Source organism: Balaenoptera physalus (assembly GCF_965194825.1).
Source record: "Balaenoptera physalus genome assembly, chromosome: 6".
In the NCBI taxonomy this organism is placed as follows: domain Eukaryota; kingdom Metazoa; phylum Chordata; class Mammalia; order Artiodactyla; family Balaenopteridae; genus Balaenoptera; species Balaenoptera physalus.
The window spans coordinates 87,061,901-87,083,893 of NC_138885.1; the positions used below are offsets into that span (position 1 = coordinate 87,061,901).

At 36.7% G+C, this 21,993-nt stretch overlaps 1 protein-coding gene across 1 annotated transcript in view; it reads right to left on the reverse strand.

The window, feature by feature from the left end:
* The window catches only part of DNAH7 (dynein axonemal heavy chain 7), a 234,348-nt gene that overhangs the window by 157,538 nt on the left and 54,817 nt on the right, over positions 1-21,993 (reverse strand). Inside the window, exons 19-23 of the mRNA XM_082466856.1 lie at positions 13,192-13,385; positions 11,477-11,675; positions 8,671-8,811; positions 4,100-4,312; positions 562-671 (exon numbers count right to left, since the gene is read on the reverse strand). Coding sequence (XP_082322982.1) covers positions 562-671; positions 4,100-4,312; positions 8,671-8,811; positions 11,477-11,675; positions 13,192-13,385 — 857 coding nt within the window. The remainder of the gene's footprint in view (positions 1-561; positions 672-4,099; positions 4,313-8,670; positions 8,812-11,476; positions 11,676-13,191; positions 13,386-21,993) is intronic.

A 21,993-nucleotide genomic window follows, 5' to 3' on the forward strand; every position in this document is an offset into this window, starting at 1 on the left:
GACCTTGGAGTTAAAAATAAAGATCTTTTATTATTCAGAAGGACAATAAAAAACAATGTACATGTACATACCTATGAGATATCTGATGGAGATATCCAGCAGGCATGTGTGTGGAGAAACTTAACAGGAGAGAGACCTTGGCTGGAGGTACATACAGGTTTGGGGATCTTCAGGATTGTAGGCTGTTAAAGCCTAAGAATGGACGAGGACATTCAGGAAACCATGAAGCAGGAGACAAAGCAATACATGAAAACAGAATTCTAGAAAATTCCTTGTTTCAGGGGAAAAAAGACGATGCCTCAAATGATCCAAAAGGAAGAGTCAGAAGTTTCAAGAAAGGAGAAATGAACAAAGTAAAAAGTAACAGAAACGCCTGATAACACTTAGAGCTCTAGAGCTGAGAGGAAGAGGCCAGCAGAGAAAGAAACTGAAGGTCATGTTGAGACAAGAATTAAGGGTCTAGGCAAAGATAACAGAGGATACATTTGGTGCTTAAAAAATTTAGTGATTTAGGAGTGAGTGAAAGTTGTTCCAATTAGATCTTTAAATTAATGAGTTTACCTGTAACACCTGTCAGTGAGTGGAGTAATAACCAGCCTAGGAGAATTACCCAGATATTCATATCCATATCGTAAACCAGCATTGATCATCTTCGTTTCTAAATGATTTTCCTAGTACAAATGAGATAAAATGAAGTTAGCTTAAATAATAAAAATTTAAATAATATGAAACCTCAAGCTCTTAAATAATAGCCATGTTGTAAACAACAACTTTAAATTTCACTTTTCAGGCATCATTTAATTCAGTAGAAGAATTCAATATCTAATTTCCTTGGATAAGTAATTGAAGTCACTGGCTTCAATTTTCCCCATAGAACAACTTTGGAAAATGTATTTATTCTTTACCTCTCTTATATTTTCTTTTTTAAACTTGCTAACACTATTTTATTAAGGTATAATTGACATACAACGTTATATTAGTTTTAGGATACAACATAATGATTCCATATTTATATTTATTGCAAAATGATCACCATAATAAGTCAACACCCATCACCATACATAGTTAGAATTTTTTTCTTGTGAGGAGAACTTTTAAGACCTACTCTTAGCAACTTTCAAGTATGCAATACAGTATTATTAACTATAGTTGCCATGCTGTATATTACATCCCCATGAATTACTTATTTTATGACTGGAAGTTTGGACCTTTTGACTCCTTTCACCCATTTCTCACACCTACCCTACCCCCACCCCCAGGCAACCCCCAATCTGTTCTCTGTATCTATCAGCTTGTTTTTTATTTTTATTTTATTTTGTTTTTTAGATTCCACATATAAGTGAGATCACATGGTATTTGTCTTTCTCTGACTTATTTCACTTAGTATAATGCCTTCAAGGTCCTTTCATGCTGCTGTAAATGGCAATATTTCATTTTATATGGCTGAGTAGTATTCTATTACATATATATATATCTATATATATAGATAGATATAGATATATATATAGATATAGATATCTCTCTATATATATCTCACAGCTTCTTTAACCATTCATCCATCAATGAACATTTAGTTTGTTTCCATATCTTGGCTGTTGTAAAGAATAATGCAATTAACATGGGTGTGCATATATCTTTTTGAGTTAAGTGTTTTCTGTTTTCTTCAGATAAATACCCAGAAGAGGAATTGCTGGATCATACGGTAGTTCTATTTTTAAAGATTTTTGAGGAGTCTCCATACTGTTTTCCATAGCGGCTGCACCAGTTTACATTCCCACGAAAAGTACATGAGGGTTCCTTTTTTTCCAAATCCTTGCCAAGATCTGTTACCTCTTGTCTTTTTGAGAACAGCCATTCTACCAGGTGTGAGATGATATTCCATTGTGGTTTTGATTTGCATTTTCCTGACAATTAGTGATGTTGAGCATCTTTTCATGTGCCTGTTGGCCATCTGTATGTCTTCTTTAGAAAACTATCTATTCAGATTCTCTGCCCATTTTTTATTTATTTATTTTTTTAAGTGTCCAAGAGGTGCTTTATTTATTTATTTAACATCTTTATTGGAGTACAATTGCTTTACAATGGTGTGTTAGTTTCTGCTTTATAACAAAGTGAATCAGCTATAACATACATATACCCCCATATCTCCTCCCTCTTATGTCTCCCTCCCACCCTCCCTATCCCACCCCTCTAGGTGGTCACAAAGCACTGAGCTGATCTCCCTGGGCTATGCGGCTGCTTCTGCCCATTTTTTGACCAGATTTTTTTTGCTGTTGAGTTGCACGTGTTCCTTATATATTTTGGATTTAACCTCTTATCAGATATATAATTTGCAAATATTTTCTCCTATTCAGTAGGTTCTCTTCTCATTTTGTTGATGCTTTACTTTGATGTGCAGAAGCTTGATATAGTCCCACTTGTTTATTTTTGCTTTTGCTGCCTTTGCTTTTGGTGTCAAATTCAAAAAATCACCAAGACCAATGTAAAGGAGCTTACCACCTATGTTTTCTTGGAGTTTTATGGTTTCAAGTCTTACACTCAAGTCTTTAATCCATTTTGAGTTAATTTGGGGGTATGATGTAAGATAGTGATCCAATTTCATTCTTTTGCATGTGGCTGTCCAGTTTTCCCAACACCAGTTATTAAATGTCCTTTCCCCATTTATATTCTTGGCTCCTTTGTTGTAAAGTAATTGACCATATATGTGTATGTTTATTTCTGGACTCTTTATTCTGTTCCAATGATCTATGTGTCTGTTTTTATGCCAATAACATACTGGTTTGATTACTTTAGCTTTGGTCGTATAATTTGAAATCAAGGAGTGTGATGCCTCAGCTTTGTTCTTCTTTCTCAAGACTGCTTTGGCTATTTGGGGTCTTTTTTGTTTCCATAAAAAAAAATTAGGATTGTTTGTTCTATTTTTGTGAAAAATGCCATTGGAATTTTGATAGAAATTGCATTAAGTCTGTAGATTGCTTTGGGTAGTATGGACATTTTAACAATGTCGATTCTGCCAATCCATGAACACAGATCTTTCCATTTATTTGTGTCTTCTTCAATTTCTTTCATCAGTGTCTTATAGTTTTCAGTTTATAGGTCTTTCACCTTCTTGGGTAAATTTATTCCTAGGTATTTTATTCTTTTTGAGCAATTGTAAATTGGATTGTTTTCTTACTCTTTTTGATAGTTCATTATTCTCCTATATTTTCAGTCATTTGTTCAACTTGTTTTCACTGGAGGGAGTATTATCATCATCACCATTTTACAGATAAGGAAGCTGGTGCCTGAAGAGAGTAAGTAACTTGCCCAAGTCACACAGCTGGTAAGGGGAGGATGTAGCATTTGAAACAATCAGTCTACAGTCTGAGCTCCTAACCACTATACTCACGGCCTCATATGGTTTTCCAGGGTTCTGGTTCTTGTATCTCTTCTCCTCCCACTCCATACCTCCTAAAGCCTTTCACAAAAGTGAATATGATGAGAACTTCTGAGTCTGTATCTCCAATCCTCAGCTCTCTCTTCCCACCCTCATCAGGTCCAGCCTTGTTCACTGTACTGTTCCTGCTCCTCCTGCCTTCCTGATGGTGACTGACATCACCAACTACAAAGATCCCTTGATAAAAACCTTCCTCCAGATCATGTTTCTGGTTAGTTCAATTGATCAACAAAAGAGGAAAGTTTAATGACTAAATCAGACTAAAACAGTCTGATTTGTACACTCTTTAGATGTATCAGGAATCTAAGAACACAATTGTAAACTGATTAGTTTCAACATTTTACAGATTCAGCAAGCATAATGACTAATTTCAAATGAGTAATTCTTTATAATTACTCATAGTTTGTGTGCATCTATATATGTATATGTATTTCTATGTAACTATACATTTGGATATAGATATAAACACAGTTTTCAAACACTTGACATATAGTTTTTGGCTGCCTTAATCTTCAATCTGGAGAATGCTTGTTTAGGTATAGTCAGCCATCAGCAAGAAAAATCCTACATTACTGATACTATTTCTCATGTGAGCTAGCAAGCACAAATTATATAGCTGTGAGCTGAAATTGCTGAGTAATAACATTCAGTGATATTACTTACTTGCCAATAGTACCTAAGCTGACTTAACCATTCAAAGTCAGAGTCATCACTAACTTTCTTTTTAACGAGTGTTGTGAGAACATCTCTAGCGTGGACATCCAGCACCACAAGGGCTCCCAGAGTAACACGATTCTGCTTGGACAATTTGCCACGAACCAAGGTGACAATATCATCAATTTGTCTGTTACATTTTTCCAAATATTGCTCAAGAGACTGAAAGAAAATAAGATATAATTACTCAGTGTCATCAGAATCCTTTTGAACAAAAAATTTTTGACCTAGCATGTATACAGAGTAATTTCTACATTTTTATTATAATTTTCCATATGACGTAACTTAAAAATAATCAAAAAAATTTTTTTCCTACAAAAGTATTAGGTGAACAAGCTCAATCAGGCCAGACATAGTTGACATACATGGTTTGTGCCTACCCAACACCCCTTCTTTCCATTTCCACTCCTGTATGCTCTATGGTTTTGTGGGCTGTCAATCATATTGCCCCATCTCCAAGGCAACATGAAGGAGGGCATGTGTGACCCAACCAGAGCCAATCACAGTTCTTTCCAGGGACTGCTATACAGATAGGAAGCAAAGTGCTTTTCACTAGGCTTGGGAGACTCTCAGAATGCCAATCCAAAGCTACTGAAAGCCTTCACCCCACTGCAGAAAAAAAGCCTGACAGAGACCAGTAGAGATGAAAAATAGACAACAAAAGAGAAACTGCAGCAGTGATGAAGCCCTGAGATCCTGATTCCAAATGCTCTACCTTAGATCTCATGAATCCTCCTAGTACTCCTGTGTGAGCTTCTGAGTAGGATTTGTGCCACTTGAAATGTAAAGATCCTAAAATACAAAACACCTAACATTTTAGTTTACGGTGAGCTAAGGCCAGTTCTAAGGATCAGGTTCGCTTTGGGAGGGGTCTCTTTTCTGGTGGGTAAATCTGATTAGTATTTGAAAAAGAGAAGAGGGTTTAGGAAAATCAAATTAAAATCAATGAAAACTGCTGTGCTTAAGGGAAGTGTAAATATGCTCCAGCAGGCTGATGTGGTCACTTTTCCCCACTCTAATAATACTTAATAAGCATTGTACACCAATGAGTTTATTTCACTCCTTTAGAACCAGGTAAGTGGTAGCAATGAAACTAAAAATGAGGAATTCCGAGGATGAGAAAAGCTTAAAGGATAGAGTTGGAGACTTGTTTCTTTAAGAGTCACTTTTATTACTCCTTGAAATATTTTATCCTTTTTTTGAGGAAGTCATTTTTTCAAAAGTTTGGTGCTTGAACACTATTCCATTTATATCATTTTCATAATTAATTGCTATTAATTTGCTTCATAAGTAGTGAAAAATAAAATTCTGTCCCACCTATGTTTAAATAACCCCAAGTGTTTAAATTCTTGGAGCCAATTAGTGAATTTAAGTATATTGAGTACACAAATTAGTAAGAATAGTTTTGTTCCCAGGAACACAAACTACGCCAGGTGGTGCATCTTAGTTTCCTAATCAGTAAAAGTCAGGATCTTTGAGAGCCTTACCAGTTCGCACAAACTGTAGTTCAACACAAGGCATAAGATTAAACTTTTAATGTTTGGACCTGACGGTATAAATTATATGTCCATAAGAATTTGTTACTATTTACATTAGCAGAATGTATTTTGCTATACTAGAAAAACAGATTTAGAACTAAAATTTAGCTTCAAACTGTGACGAACTAAGTTCTTTAGGAACTATAGTATAATAAATCAATGAGAATTCAGATCAGCTAGATTGAAAAAAAATCAGGATATTGAATTACTTTTGTTGCATTTTATTCATTGTAAACTATTCTGTACAGTGAATTAATGAATCTAAAGGTAACTATCAATACTTTATATAGTCATCCAAAATAAACCCTGTCTGGAATCATATTTTTATCATACCTAGTTCCCTCTACATACGCAATGATAAACTGACTCAAAATCATATCAATATTTGCAATAACCCAAGCTCTGTGACAGTGGTGATTCTTTCACTCATTTTTAGCCCCTGTAATAGCTCATATACTGACTAGTTCCACAGTGAATATTCCTTGAATAAATAAATGGAAACAGATCCTGAGGGGAATGGGTCCTCTGGAAGTGGGACAGTACAACGTGGTGCTATCATAGCATCAAGCTCCAGACACCTTGGAGTGTTTGCAGAGAATGGAAAGGTCTAGTCTTCTCTGAGGCTGCCAAGAGTCTCCAGTTACTGAACCAAAGATATCAGTTTCAAATGTGAACCACACATTAATTAAGGAAAAAGTTATCAACATACAGAATACTAAAACATGTGCTATCCTCCCATGATAGAAACACATATTAAATTTTCTTAAATCATCAATGCTTTAGAGTACTAAAACATGTGCCATCCCCTCCTGATGCTGCTGCAGAACCGAAACAAACTGAATATGCGTGAGATACAGACAGGGACAAGGTACACAGGCAGCAGATGAAGGGCATATTGAAGCAGAGTATTCACAAGCAGAGGAAAAAGGAAAGAATTAATTTTTAAGGACACGTACAACGCTTCATTTCATTCCATGAAATGTAGCTATGTAAAACATCACAAAACACAACAGAAGAGAACAATCCAGCAAGTAACAGCAAAAAAGGCTTGCTAAGTTCCACTAAATTACAGCTTTAGAGGATCTACGGCTATGAAGCTGAGGCCCCCTGGAGTAGCAGTCACTCAAGGCATGGATTCTCATTTTGGCTTTCTCTGTGAACGGCTCCATACGTGCACCATACTACATGAGTGGGATAAAATGGAGTAAACTACTAAATGAGTGAATAAATAACCTCATCTCAGTATCAGTGGATACTGTTGTAAACCAAAAAAAAAAAAATCTATTTGTATCTGTATAAAATACGGTAAGAACAATATGGTAAGAATTGTAGGCAGATAGCTTTGAGCAGAGGACACATTGAAATGGAATGACCTAAATTGTGTGTCCCTTGAGATACAAATTACGCCTGGGAGATAAGGAGAAGCATGAAAGGTTTACACTTAAATTCTCTACCTCAACTCCTACCTGTTCCAGAGAAATATATGGTTTTGACAGACGGGTGGAGGTTTAATAAACATCACATTTAAACTGAAGAAATGTGGAAGATGCCTACAAATTTGTCTTATTTGCTCACATTTGCTTCTTTGTTCCCTCTGTTTCCCATAGCGGTGAATGAGAAAGTTGGCATGGTGGTTTGGGGGGGCCAGCAAGCAAGGAGCGAGATCCAGAAGGCTACATGTCCCCCCAGTAACCCACATTGGCGATAGAGGAATCCCGTTGTGTGGGGAGGTGGCTGAGTGGAAGCTTAAAAGTAAAAAGACAAAATGAAGTTTCTGGACCCACTGGGGAGAAAAGAAACATGCACATAGACGGCCAAGAGCCCAGGAGTATCCCCAAGGGCTTACTGCTGTAAGGGAAACCCTCATTCCCCATGCTCTGGTTTCCATGAAGAAAGACTTTTTCCTAAAAATCCCTGAGTCCCTGCCCTACGCCCTTATCCTTTCCTCAGAGGAGAAATAAGTGACCTGTTGGTAAGCTGGAGTGAACTAAGCATGTGTCACTCAGCTCCCTCCTCTATGACATCTGCCTGCTTGCAGAGAATACGAGTCTCTCTCAAACCCAACACTCACCAGTGTTCAACAATACCTTACAGACAATAATGCCAAACTCCATGTAAAAAATACATTAAAAACTCATGGTTTTAAACAACATCAGCAATTGCTAGATTCCAACTGACCTATCAGTCAACCAAAAGTTGACCTGCTTGGAATCCTACCTTATGGATAAGAAGGCTGCTTCCGGGGCTTTCCTGGTGGCGCAGTGGTTGAGAATCTGCCTGCCAATGCAGGGGACACGGGTTCGAGCCCTGTTCTGGGAAGAGCCCACGTGCCACGGAGCAACGAGGCCCATGAGCCACAATTACTGAGCCTGCGTGTCTGGAGCCTGTGCTCCGCAACAAGAGAGGCCGCGATAGTGAGAGGCCCGTGCACCGCGATGAAGAGTGGCCCCCGCTTGTCACAACTAGAGAAAACCCTCGCACAGAAACGAAGACCCAACACAGCCATAAATAAATAAATAAATAAATAAATAAATAAACCCCAAAAGTTAAAAAAAAAAAAGAATGCTGCTTCTGTTTTTAATAACAGCAATTCAATTAATAATATTAAATTCATATATTTGTTAGAATAATTAAAATTAAACATCATTCAAAATATTATTTACTAAAAATCAGTACACTAAAAATTAAAATAGTCAAAATAAGTCAATTAATATCTTTTGTCTTCACAGGGTAGTTTTACTGAAGATATAAAAGAGAATTATATTATGTATTTCCTCTTAATCTTTCTGAGTTTAGGACATTTCTTTGTCCTATTATTACTGTATTTTTAAAGGCATAAAAATGTATATAATAAAAAGATTGAGGCTCCAGTACTCTTGGCTTTTTGAGTGGACTGTCTTTATTTTTTTTTAGAATAATTGTATTTTGGCAATTATAACTATTTTAAAAATGCTGCAAAACCTGTGGGTAATAAAAGCTTACCTTTTGTCCTTTTGCAATAGCTGTTTGTACTTCTAGTGTCCAAAAGGTTTGGGATACACAGAGAACTGTCTGTCCAGGCCAGTCTCTTACCCAGTTAATTCGTTCATGTTGTGTATAGGCAAAAAGTGCATCTCTAATTACCTAATTGAAAAAGAAAATGCTAAAGGTAAACAGTTTCATACTTTACTTGAACAAGCTAAAAAATGAAGAGCTAACTCCTGAGTGGATTATCTTGTACTGCTCAACTTCTTACATCTTAGCCAATGATGAAGATTTAAAGCATGTAACTAGACTATTTCAAGTTTTTCCATACACCTGTGAGCAAAACAAATATATTACATAGCATTTTATTTTGCTGATACATAATCTATTTGTGTGAACCACATTATATGAAATATTTCTTTGGCCAGTCGTAGCCAAAGATGTCCTAGATACACTTGGACTGAACAAACGCAAGCAATTTAATTACAAAACATAAGTTCAAATAATTCCAAAATGAGGTCTGTCAAATTTACAGATTATTTTCTTTGAACTTAATCAGATCCCCACTCAGCCATGTGTATATGTGTACATGCACACTCAAGCACACTACACAATTCCTCTAAAGTTCCTCCTGTGTTTCCAGACCTCACTCCCTCTCAGTCCTGTAGTTTGATGCCCAAGGCAGATATATAATTCATTCATGGAGAGTTGAGAGCTGTAAATTCAGGAAGCCTAAGTCATGTACTTTACTACATATGTTTTCAGTGAATTCATAGATCCACTCTTTCTACCAGCCATCAGTGGGAAACATTCCAATCTATTATATGTATCAATCAAAAATAGTAGCATCTATGAGGTGATAGTCACGTTAATGTCTGAATTTCAGAAAAGACTGTCAAAATTACATTTTTCTAAGAAATATATAAGGATAGGCGAATCTTTCTGGATTTCTAGTTTAGCTAGGATATTTATGGAGTTGGAAAGAAATGAAGGGCAATGTTGTCTATTGATAATAAAGAAAATGTAAAAGGCTAGAGGAAGCAGAAAGGGCAGGTGAAAAGGAGCAACTGAGAGATGGGAGGAACACAGGAAAGAATAGAAGGTACAGTAGAGAAATGCCAAAGATGGAATAAATATGTGTTCTAGAAGGACACTGTGGCGAGAACAGGAGGGACGCATTAAAATCTAAATCACAAATTTCTATATAGTTGGATGAGGAGAAATATGATTACATAAAGTTCTAGAATATTATATATAAAATATATTAGTAAACTGTGTATGCCATATATGAAAAATAACATATTTTGGCAGTAGCAAACTGCCAAACTACAGCAAACTGCAGTATTAAACCCATGATAATCCAGTAAGATAAAAGGGCAAAGGTGCCAAGAACATATGATTTTTTATTATTTAGAAATGACACAAAATTCACTTAATTTAGGCATGCAGTAGCCTTTCAAGCACGCAAATACATATAGCACAACACAGTAACACACAGAGCTCCTATCTGTAGTATTTTACATGGCATTCACTTGCATTTTTCCCACCAACACAAACTTACACATGAACATTTGGGGAAGATATTTCCTAGCCGATTACTTGCCACCCCATCTTAATGCTCTGAAATGGTAACCAAAATATTTTCTCTGAGTACTTTGACAAACAAAATTAAAAGAATAGTTGAAATAGTATTAGATATGTCTAAAATAATGAGTTACCACTGTATACATCAATTAACAAACCATATAACCAATTCAATGCTGCTAAGTAGTGGTCGAAGTGAAATGCATTTAACTGCTGATAGCTAGGTAAATGGGAAAGCTACTTGTCAATATATTTATCAAGCCCTACGAAAGCTCATCCTCTTTTGCCCAGTGATTCTACATATGAGAAGTTATTGTAAGAAAATAAATAATTCAATCAAAGAAACCAGTATGCATAAGGACATTCATTATCACTTAATCCATAATAGGGAGAAATGGGAACCTGTCCTGAAGATTTTGCATCTATTGAAAAACTACAATGCAGGCAGATATTAAAATTATATTTAAGAGAAAGGAACATTAAGACACATGATGTACATTAAACACCTAGATTCCAGTGAATTTTTCAATAATGTGTGACAGCATCTGAAAAATTCACGAAAACTGTTGTTGATTAGGACTTGATGCCATATTTCCTTTTCATTCTTGCTCTCATGCTTCCCTGCTCAATCATGATTTTTATTCCTGGTAAGGAACTTGAATGCTAAGCCCACATTATAGTAAAAAATTAATTAACTGCTCAATTAAGCTCTATTTGCTCCCTCGACTTAAAATTCTCTACTAACAAAAATAATTACAAATAATTGAGGTGGTAATATGCTTTCTGAGATATGGAAAATATGAAGTTACTGTTAATTGTAGAAAGTACTTATGATTTTCTAACATTTTGGTACATATTTTGTATATTCACAGAACAAAAGGAACCACCAGAGGAACATACATGTCAAGGAGACTGATGTGAAACTGTAGAGAGGTGCTTCCAAGGAGAGACTAAAGACAGACCATGCAGACCAAAGTGTGTCTAACATTGAAAGCACAAGAAATGAGACAGACTCATGACTAAAACCCAAGTTTGTTGTAGTATGTACGGTATTTTGTCTCACTTTTCAAGTGAGTCACTACAAAATTATTATCAGAGACCGTATCTTTGCCTTCAATCTATCTGTTACAATTGAATTGGTAATTCATGACTCAGTTTGTCTAAATAAGAGTGCATTTATCAATAATACATTAACGTTCTATCATCTTTACTAGGAATAATAATAAATACAGTCGGCTACCTTATGGATGGATTTAATCATAACTCTCTCTAACTCAACCAACCACTTCTCCACTTGACCTCTGGCTTTGGCGGTTGAAATGGTGTCTACGAGTTCCACCACTTCTCCTTCACTACTCTTCATGTGAGTAATGTCCAAACTTTCTGTAAATTCCACCTTTGCAATTCCTTCAAAACATTTCTTCAAGTGAGGTTGTACTCTGTCAGGAAAAAAAAATGTTTAAGAGACTTAACCAAATAAAAGCAATTCCCTAAATATCAGTGTTCTTTGTATACCAATCTTCATTCAAAATTCATAAATGTGCACTATGCATGAGGCCCCTGCTAGATGCTAGAGATGAAGCGCTGATAGAAAAAAAAGAAACAACACAATTCTTGCCTGCACGGATGCATGGATTATACAGTCCAAAGGGAGATCATCATTAATGGAATAATCACAAAAAGATCTGTAAAATTACAATTATAATAAGAGCTATATGAGGCCTTTGTTTCCAACACAATGAATCAAAAGCTGTTAAAAGTAATACAAGGACCAAACCAATCTTGACCAACAGATAAAACACTAATATGAAGAATCTTCAAATGCGTAAAAAGTAGATATTTCAACTGGGATCTTCAGAGACTGCTTGCAAATTATGAACTAGGTTTAGTGCTTTAAGTAAATCAACTACTTTGAAGGTGCCCAACTTTAGTCTATTCATTGTAATACAGACGGAACTGACTAAATTCCTCATTTTTGGCACGTTACAAATGACCAATTGAATCTATCTTTCAAACAGGCAAAAAATGGGCAGAGTATAAAACGTCAGATGGAAATCTGAGTCTAAATTTATCTTTTTATCTGGATTACTTGTCTCCTACTTTGAAGGCACAAGACACAAAACTGACAAATTTAACAAATATCTATTCACTGCCTGATGTAAACCAGACACTCTTCTAAGGAATAGGGAATCAGCTGTGGGGGGAAAAGGTCAAAAATCTCAGCCATCATGGAGCTTATGTCCCGCTAGAGGAAAGCAAACAGTAAACAAATAAGCACATTATAGAGTAAGCCAGATGATAAAAAGTGTGCTGAAAGAAAACGAGGCAAAGAAGATAATAAGAAAGGTGACTAGGGAGAGCTAGAAGGGGTAGTCATTTTAAACACAGCGACCAGGGAAGGCCTTCTTGAGTGGCAGATGTTTGAGCAGGTTTCCACAAAGATCTAGAGGAGGTAAAAGAAGTCTTACGGATATTTGGGTGAGGAGGATCCTAGGCAAAGAAAACAGTACACTGAGGGAGGAGGCTGCCCCTCTTATGGGAGAATTGCAAGGACTGTAGCAGAATAAACAAGAAGAAAGCTGGTGGGGGATGACTAGGAAGGATCATGGGGGAGCACCTGCGTGGGTGACTGCAAGCCACTGAGAGGGCGCTGACTTTTATTCTGCATGGGATGTAGAAGAGGGATGTGTTCTGAAAAATCTGTAAGAAAATATGTGATAAAATGAGAACTCTACTCCAAGATTCATCACATTTGGAAAAATATCATTTAATGGTATTCCTTATGTTTTCAATAATTATTTAAGTTGATTATTGATACGATTTAGAATAGTCTTGAAAAAAGTTATTACATAAACAAAATCATATATATTTAAGTTCTGCATTATTCTGAAAATTAAAGGCAATAAACTTAGCCATGTATTATATACGTATAATATAAATGTATAGCTTACTTACCTAGTGGGATCTTTAGTCTCAGACAGTATCTCAAGAAGTTCATCGTTAGACAAGAAAAAGAATCTGGGGAAGAAGAGACGCTTCTTTTCCAAATATTCATTAAGTCCTTTAAGAATGAGTTCCAAAAGTTCATTAGATTTTTTCAGCCTCTCCAGCATTCTCTCAATAGTTACAACTGCCAGAACATGTTTATCCTAAAAATAAAAAATGTACAACTAAAAAATATTTGATATTCATATTGACTTTATATTCCTATTATATTTGGGATTGCATGGTTTTAATATAACAAAGGTTATTCAAAATTTAAAGTGAATACTTACTTATTTTTTAAAAGTACTCTTGCATAGTCTAGATCTAACCAGCCTCTTTAATTGTGTAAAAGCCACGTTGACTTGATCCTCATTGACATGGGCCACAATTTCTCATTCTAAGTTGGGAACTGTGAGAGACAATGAGTGTGGCAGGAGCGGGGAGGGGGACACTATCTGAACTTACAAGAAGGACAGGAGGAAACAAAAGAGTATGAGATATGTTTGTCTTTTGTTCTTTGAGGAAAAGTACTCTAAAAAGATGTCATCATTATAATTATTATTTTGAATATTATCGTTATCAATAATAATAAAATAACAATTCCTGTTTTATGAGGGTAGATAAAAATAAGGGGTTGGGAGCGTGGAGGAAGGAGCTTTCCATAAACTTCTTACATTGCAAAGAACTACCTTTGGAACTGCATTATAACACTCTGCTTGTTGAAGGACTGAAGTTCAAGGTGTGTTCTTCCTGAACTCTCTAGAGACTAAGATTGTTCTACTTTCAAGGCATGGATTTCTGAACATTCTATCACTTGAAAGTGTCACTGTGAGCTGTTTGCTTTAAAGGGATACAAACACAATCAAGTATTTTTAAAAGCTTTCTTTTATGCTGTAGGATTCAAAATAAGAATTATACCAAAAGCTGGTCTTAAGAACTGATATTTTAAGAAATAGTTTACTGATTTCTCAAAATACCCCTACAAGTAACCACCAGGCTTATGAAAATCTTTAGAAATACATATTAAAACACAATCCAGACAGAGCTGAAATAAAATTCTTTTTACTATTTTTCCTTAACACATGATTGATGTCATCCAGGTCTAGTCTTGGTTTTATAATCCCAAACTCAGTGTTCACCACTGACACCAATGACAAAGAAAGAAGAATTCTTTACTAAGTAGGCTTAGAAGTATGAGAAAGAGGTGGCAAAACACATTAGAGATTTTAATCACCAGACCAAATAAACTTCATGAGAATATACTGGTACATTTAGAAAATTTACATGAAATCAAATCAAGGGAATATTATTAAAAATTAAAAAGAATTTTAAGATTAACTAATTTAAACTTATTTTTGGTACTTAGCCAAAGGGAGTCTGGTACTGACTGTGAGATCAATCAAAAATTTCAACTGTAAATTGTTTCACAGAGAAATTTTATTCTACTGCAGGAACATGTTTTTGTTAATACACTTTCAATGTGACTGGAAAGGAAAGATAATTTTCTGCTTTGTTTTGAAATATAACAATGTAACTTGGGAACACAGCAATTTAATCAAAGAACAAAATAATCATCATTAATACCTGTTTTTTTTTTCCAGTAGAACAGGTTCATATGGAATATGCAACATATGCAATTCACTTATCTTTAAAGAGGCACAATTTTTTAAAGGCATTTTATTATATTTCCTAAGAGTTTTATGTTTCAAATAAACATTTAAAAATGCACACAAAAAGAAGCATGACAGAGATTCAGGTCATAATTTAATGTGCAGTTCATTCGACAAAGTATGGAGCTGTACCCTTGTACTCCTAAATTCAAAAACCAAACTGGTGTTCTTAGAGTGCCACCTTCTGGAAAAGTATGCTTTTCTTTGTTGGAAAAAAAAAAAAAATGTTGCTAATAAATTTGAAAAATTCCTTTCACAAATTAACAATGTTTGTTTTATTCTCAGCCAAAGAATTTATTGCAATTCGCTATTTTGGATCTGAGATTTGAAAGCGAAAAAAAAAAATCAGTTATTTAAAACAACAGTTCATATTTCTTTCCCTAAATATTGCAATTACAAAAGAAATACCCCTTGGAAGCACTTAGCATTTGAGCAAAAAAAATTTTATTGAATTCCTGAGGTCAAACCTATTTATCTAGATCAGCTCAATGACGCTGAGTCAAATATGCTAGTTCTGAATGAACACAGGTGATAATCTATGTACCTTGGTATATAGACTTAAGAAAAAAACATAGAAAAGTAATTAATCATCTCTGGACTGGAAACTAAACACTCTCTTCCCATGAGAAGGTAAACAGAACAGAGACTACATCAGATGAAGAGAAGAACAGACCTGGTTCCTAATCACTTAATTAACCTGACTCTCTATTTTCTTATCTTTAAAATGGGGATAAGAGCCCTCTCTCAAAGTTGTTATGAAGACCAAATTAGACAAAATATTGGAAGCACCTAATATGGTGCCTAGAACACACATATGCTTGAAACTACCCTTTCCATTTCGCCTTCTATAACTGTCTCTTGATGAGATACAGACAGAGAGACGCTACTCTGGGGGAATTCATGGAGTAAGTCACTTACATCACTCCATTGGTTTAATGGAGTTAAAATAAACATTTTATAAACTGCCATCCTTCTGGTAAGATATTTATCATAGTAAAATAAAACTGGTTTTAAGTTCCTTTAAGCATTGCCACAAAATTCTAGTACAGAGTAGGCATTCCATAAATATTTGTTGAATGCTTGAGTGAATGAGGATGAGTTAAGCCTGCAGACACACAAAGGCACTCAAGGAACTTACGACGCCCCCTATTGTACCAACTTATTAGCTAAGGTTCTCAAGACAGAACAATAAGGTGTTATAACAGAAAGCTACCAGAAATTTGAAACTAAGTATGACTCCTTTGACGCTTTAATTACTTTTCGGCTTTGGGAGAGGAAAAGGAATTATTAACTGCTATTACTTTTTGGTATTAAAGAAATAATTTTACAAATTTTACGTGTCTTCTTTTGCTTCACAAGTATCACCAATCTCATCAGCTCAAATGACAAGCTACTGGTTGATTTACATTTCTAAACCAATTGCCTGTGATATCAGGGCCTGAAACTTTAATTGGGGTATACAGAGAGAGCATTCTAATTACTGCTGCCAGGAAGCTTCCCAGAAAGTACACTTAAATGGAATGAAGCTCAAGCCAGTTCTATAAACTTCCAGAAGCATAAACTTCCAAATCAGAAAACCCTGGACAACAGAAAACTAACAAGATCCTCTTTAAACATTTTAAGTGCTAAGAAAGGAAACGTGGGTTCACTGAGTAGACCTTTATGCTCCCTTACAACTTTCAGATACTTTGACCTCACCAAAAATAGAAATTCTTTCAAGAGTCAGGATGTTTCTAGGATTAATCCAGCTCTTAGGACTCAGGTTTCTAACACTGAATTTTCAGAGAAGGTTTTTCAGAATTCTTAGAACTAGCAATAATTCAAGGATCAATCTCAATTTAACTATTCACCCACTCACTCAACAAATATTTATGGAGGACTTGATAGATGTCAGACACTGTTCTCAGTGCTTGGGCCACAACAACGAACAAAACAGACAAACATCCCAGCCTCCCTGAGGAGACAGATGATAGATAAAAAACATAACAATTCATAAATCATATACTAAGTTAAAAGGTGATAGATGCTGCAAACACGAAAAAGGGGATCAGGATTGCCAGGAAAGGCAAAGACAGGTTTCAATTTAAATACGACGCTCAATGTGAGCCTCTTTATAAAGGTAATATTTGAGAAAAGACTTCAAGTAAGCAAAGGTACTCATTAGTTCTGCAGATATTTGGAGGTACAGCATTTCAGGAACAGGGTCCAGTCAGAGCAAAGGTTCTACAGCAAAGGGTGCTTGGCATGTGTGATTGAAAAAAAGAAGAAGAAAAAAAAAAAGGAAGCTAGTGTGGCTGGAATAGAGAGAGTAAGGTAAAAGTTATAAGGACAGAGAGGTAAAAGGGTAGAGGGAGCAAATCAAGAACTTCCTGTTCAAGGAAACCATTGCCATGTCCCACCAGAAGCATTTCTCCCTTGGATACTAAGATATTTCAACTAGCAAGAACAAAGCAGGGAAGCAAAATCATTGTGAGAAGTTTATTAGGTGAATTGGTATAAAGTGTCACTGTCATTTTCACTTAATTCCCAGACCCATGTACTCTGCCTATGGGAGAAACTCTGTATTTGGAGCTGGTTGAGAACTTATGCTATGTATCCTCTAGAACTGCACCCTAAACTCACAAACTCACACTTTTCTTCCTGCTGGAATAGCAACTGAGTCTTCAACATGAGACATTCCACTTTTTACGAGGTCAATGCTCACATAGGACCTGTAAATCTTATGAGTATCAGTCAATTGCCTTATTTCCCTTGTAGTGTGGGTTCCTTAGCAGAAGCAATGTTGTGTGGAAACTGTGACAATAAGTCATTCAGTAAGTCAGTGAATGACAGTGTTGACAGAAACTTGGAATAAGAAAGAAAACCCCTCTGGTGCAGAAAAATCACTGATCCCTTCTAAGTTGAAAGAGGTCCAATGTATTTAATTCCTTCTAAATGGCTGCCTGGTCCCTTCAGGTGTGACCCTGTATCAGAAGCATGTTGTTAGTTTCTGCTGTTGGCAGCTTGGACACTCAGCAGTGTTGGGTAAGGGACAGCCCTTAATGACAAGTCCTTCCATAATTCCCACCTCTGCCATCATGACTTCTTTGTTTGTAGCTTGAGTGACCTCCTCCAGTTTGATGAGGAGAGTTCTGGTTTATGCTTGCTCTCCTAGCTTACTTATTAATTGCTTTAACTCTCAGAAATTCTGCAGTCTGGACAAAATATCATGTGATTATTCTATTCATAGCTCACTGTGCATACAATGGCATATGCTGACTGACATTCACAAAATAGATCAACTGGTCAACTAATATTATCAAGTGCCTCCTTTTGCAGTGCTGCATATTATTAAACACTTAAATGGAGCACAAATATACTCATATTCTAGTCTATTCTGTGATCCCTTATACCTCTTCCTCAGACCTCCTTGTTGCCAGTCTTTCAATCTTGTTTCTTCTAAGTCCTTGATCATACAGCCAAACTGCTTGCTACTGACTATGATCAATGTAGAGCCACACTTCTGGCCATTTGTATAGGCAAGGTCTAAAAAACCCCTAATATTTATTGAAGTTGTAGGATTCCCTTCCTACTACCTTTTAAGTCAATCCTCTAAGTAGGGGGCGGGGAAGGTTGTAATTTCTGCTTCTGAATGATACGCAAGAAATATTTTGCAGCAATCTATAAACCAGTCTTTAATTTCTTTAAATCATATCAAGGATTTTTTGGCATTTCAACTTCATTTAGGTAGGCCATCACGGAAGCCAGGTTTTGGTCAAAAAAGCAAGTAAAACAGAAATCATTCACATCTCCCTGACTAGCTCATGGAAACCAGGATCTCTGGTAAGTGCACTCACATCAATACATTTGACTGTATCTAACTTAGGTTCTCCCTAGGCAAGCACTATTGCAGTATAATACCTCCTATATTCCTTAGGATTCTGACAAGGCTTCTGGCAAGGGAGGCTCTCAGTGTGAGGGTCAGGGTACCCAAAGTCAATCAAATTCACCCAATTGTCCCCATCCTCAGTTCTCACCATCCCACTCTTTCCCAGTAGGTAAATTATCTTTCACAGAACAGATCTGGCAAGGCTGTGAATTAAATTACATTATAATATGGCAACCTGCTGGATCAGACTCTATAATTTTTGGCTATGTCAAATTTGTAGCTATGAGACTTAAGAGGCTCTCGAGGGCAATCACAGAAGCACCTTAATCCTCTGACCATGTCTTGAGCAAAGAATTTAAGCCCTGAATTATGTCATTTCTTTAATTTCTCCAGTGCTTTAGAAAAAATTCAGCCCATCTCACATCCCTTGTATTTCAAATTTGCACTCTATTGACCTACCACAGCAGTCACTTGGTCCACCAAAGCATTGCCTGTAAAACAGACGCTTCATTCCAGGAAACCAAGAGAATAACTTAAGTAAGTGAATTTTGGAGTGCATGCCACGTACCACCAGGGTTCCATTTTCAGATGGTAACTAGATTTTAACTACCCTAAAAATCCAACCTGGTCATATAGACCAAGATCCTAGATACCAACTTTGAGGGTTTGATATATTTATTCAGAGTTCAGTGCAGAATCCTTCTAGGTAATTAAGCAAAAGGAAATTTAATATAGGGAATTAAGTTATTACAAAATCATTAGAAGGTCTAGGGGAGCACACTCCAGGCTGGGCTTCCAGGAAAGACTCCTAGAACCTGTGGAACTGATCTTCCAGGAGTGTTGCTACCTCTGCCTCAGTAAGGACAAAAGGACGCCACCACTAGAAGTAACTGCATTCAAGAACACACCATGGTGGCTGTGATTCTAGGATCAGAGAGCAGGATCACGAAGCCACCATCATCATCGGCTGTAAATACCCACAAAACTGGTGACCAGACACTGAAGTCTGTCGGAAAAGAAAAAAAAAAAGTGATCTTGCTTGACAGCAGAAATAGCTAAAATGGCAAGAAGATGGCCACTGTACGCCTTCCAGATCCCAAATGAGCGTACCTAATCATCGAAATCGAATTCACTTCCAGAAACTTAGATGCTAAGGCGTCTGGGAGACACAATTTTAGCTTTCCAGCTCACTAGAAAGAGGGGAGATGCTTGGTGCCAAGCGATCATATTTACTATAGTAAAAGGAAAAAGAAAAACAATGACTCTATGCTTTTGGCCTGAAAAACGAGGGGAATAGTGTTCATATTTACTGAGATGCGGTTAGACTACAAAAGGAAAAGGTTTGGGGAGAAATTCAAGAGTGACTTTTCCTGCCTTGTACGAAATACAAAAGACTCATGTGGATCAAAAGTCAAGTTTGGGTACACACAAAAGATTATCCACTTCTTTCAACCCCAAATGATGGGCAATTCACTGGTCCTGTATTAGGGAGGGGGCCCAAGAGAGTCCCTAGAAAAGTTTTCAAGTGCATGTAAAGAGAGGAGGCTGACGTCTTCTTCTCCAGCTGGAAGTCTGTTCCATCACCAGCATGCTGACCTGTGCCAGTGCTATCAGAACAGGAGAAGAACTCTGGGAGAAGGTGGTATGGTGGGACGACCAGGTGAAGGAAGGGCAAGGACCATGTGCTCAAGATTACCAAGAAGTACAGAAGATGGATCCCAGGCACTGCAGACCCCAGGTGAAATTAAGGGCTACAGATCTGTGAACTACTACTAGAATACGGAGCCAAAGACATGCATATGAGAGGAATGTGGCAAAAGACATCATTGGTAGATCAGTTGGAAGATGGGAGTCAAGTCTGGCAGAGGATGACCAAGCCTAGGGGAGATGCTCAAGATAGCATCCCTCAGCAGCCAGAGCTTGTCGGGGTCTTCACCTGTCCACACTGAGTTAATCTGTGGACTTCACCTCTCCACAACTGGTCAAAAAGCTAGACTAGTTGTGATGACCAACAGTAAAGGCACAGTGCAGGTACCAGAGACAGGAGGCCGCCCACCTTATGACCACCAAAGAAAAGAAGAGCCAATTTGGCTGGATCAGTTACATCAGTACATTTTCTCTCCCTCTCCCTCTTTCTCCCTCTCTCTTCCTCTTTCTACTTTCTCCCCCTCCTTCCCTTTTTCTCTTCACCTCCTCCCTACCTTCTCCCTGTCCCAATACCAAGTGATAAGACCAGGAAAGAGAGAAGCAGTGTGGGAGGGCGCAGTCCCCACCCCACGAGAGCCTCAGGGCTACCTGACTACGGGTAGGGGAAGAGTTCTAAGTAGAACAAGAGATTGAGGTTTTCAAGCAGGTACAGCTCGGTCTTCATAGGCAAAACTATCTTAATAACCAAAAGTGACTGGAAAATTCCGGAATTACACTGAAAGGTCAGTAAGGGAGCTTTCCCCAGTGAGAAACAGCCTTTGGCCAAGCGCAGTTAGGAGCAGGTACCAAAACATACAACAATTTCATGCTTATACCTTAAGGAACCAAGATAACCTCAATCAAGCCATTTATATTAACAGCATCATTTACATTCTGTTTTTAACCTCTGAGCCTTTTCTCTTGGCATAGTTCTAAAAGAACATTTATTAGAAACCCCTAAGACTGAAAGTGATGGCTTTTTGTACCAAGCATTTAATCCAGTGGCTTCTACTATACAGATCATCCTCATTAGCCTTCCTGAGAGAATATGGATTTATGTTTCTTTGCAAAGCTCTGGAGAATATGGACAAAAGCTGTCCTGAATACTAACATATTGAGAAAAAGAAAATGTAAAGCCAGCTGAAGAAGATAATCAAGTCTTATAGCAAAAGTAAATGAAGTGTCATCCAAAGAAAACTGCTTATTTGGGAATGAGAGTAAGTAATGTTTTTCTGTTAATATGTTTTTAATTTGGCTTTATAGAATTGAAAATCTTTCTCCTTTATTTACTAGACTCAGCATAGCTTCCCCTTTCCTAGGCATTGAACTATCCATAAAATTTCCCTAGCAATATGAATTTTGAAGAGTATTTTGATCGAATGTCAAAAAAAGAATTTTTTTAACTTTTAAAATTATATTAACTAGGAGAATACAAGCATCTACTTTTTTTCTTTTTTGGGCAACAAAAAAATTCTACTTCATCCCCTTCCAAACAAAAATGTATACATGTTTTAAGGGTTTTGCCCTGTTGTAAGGAAACAATATAGG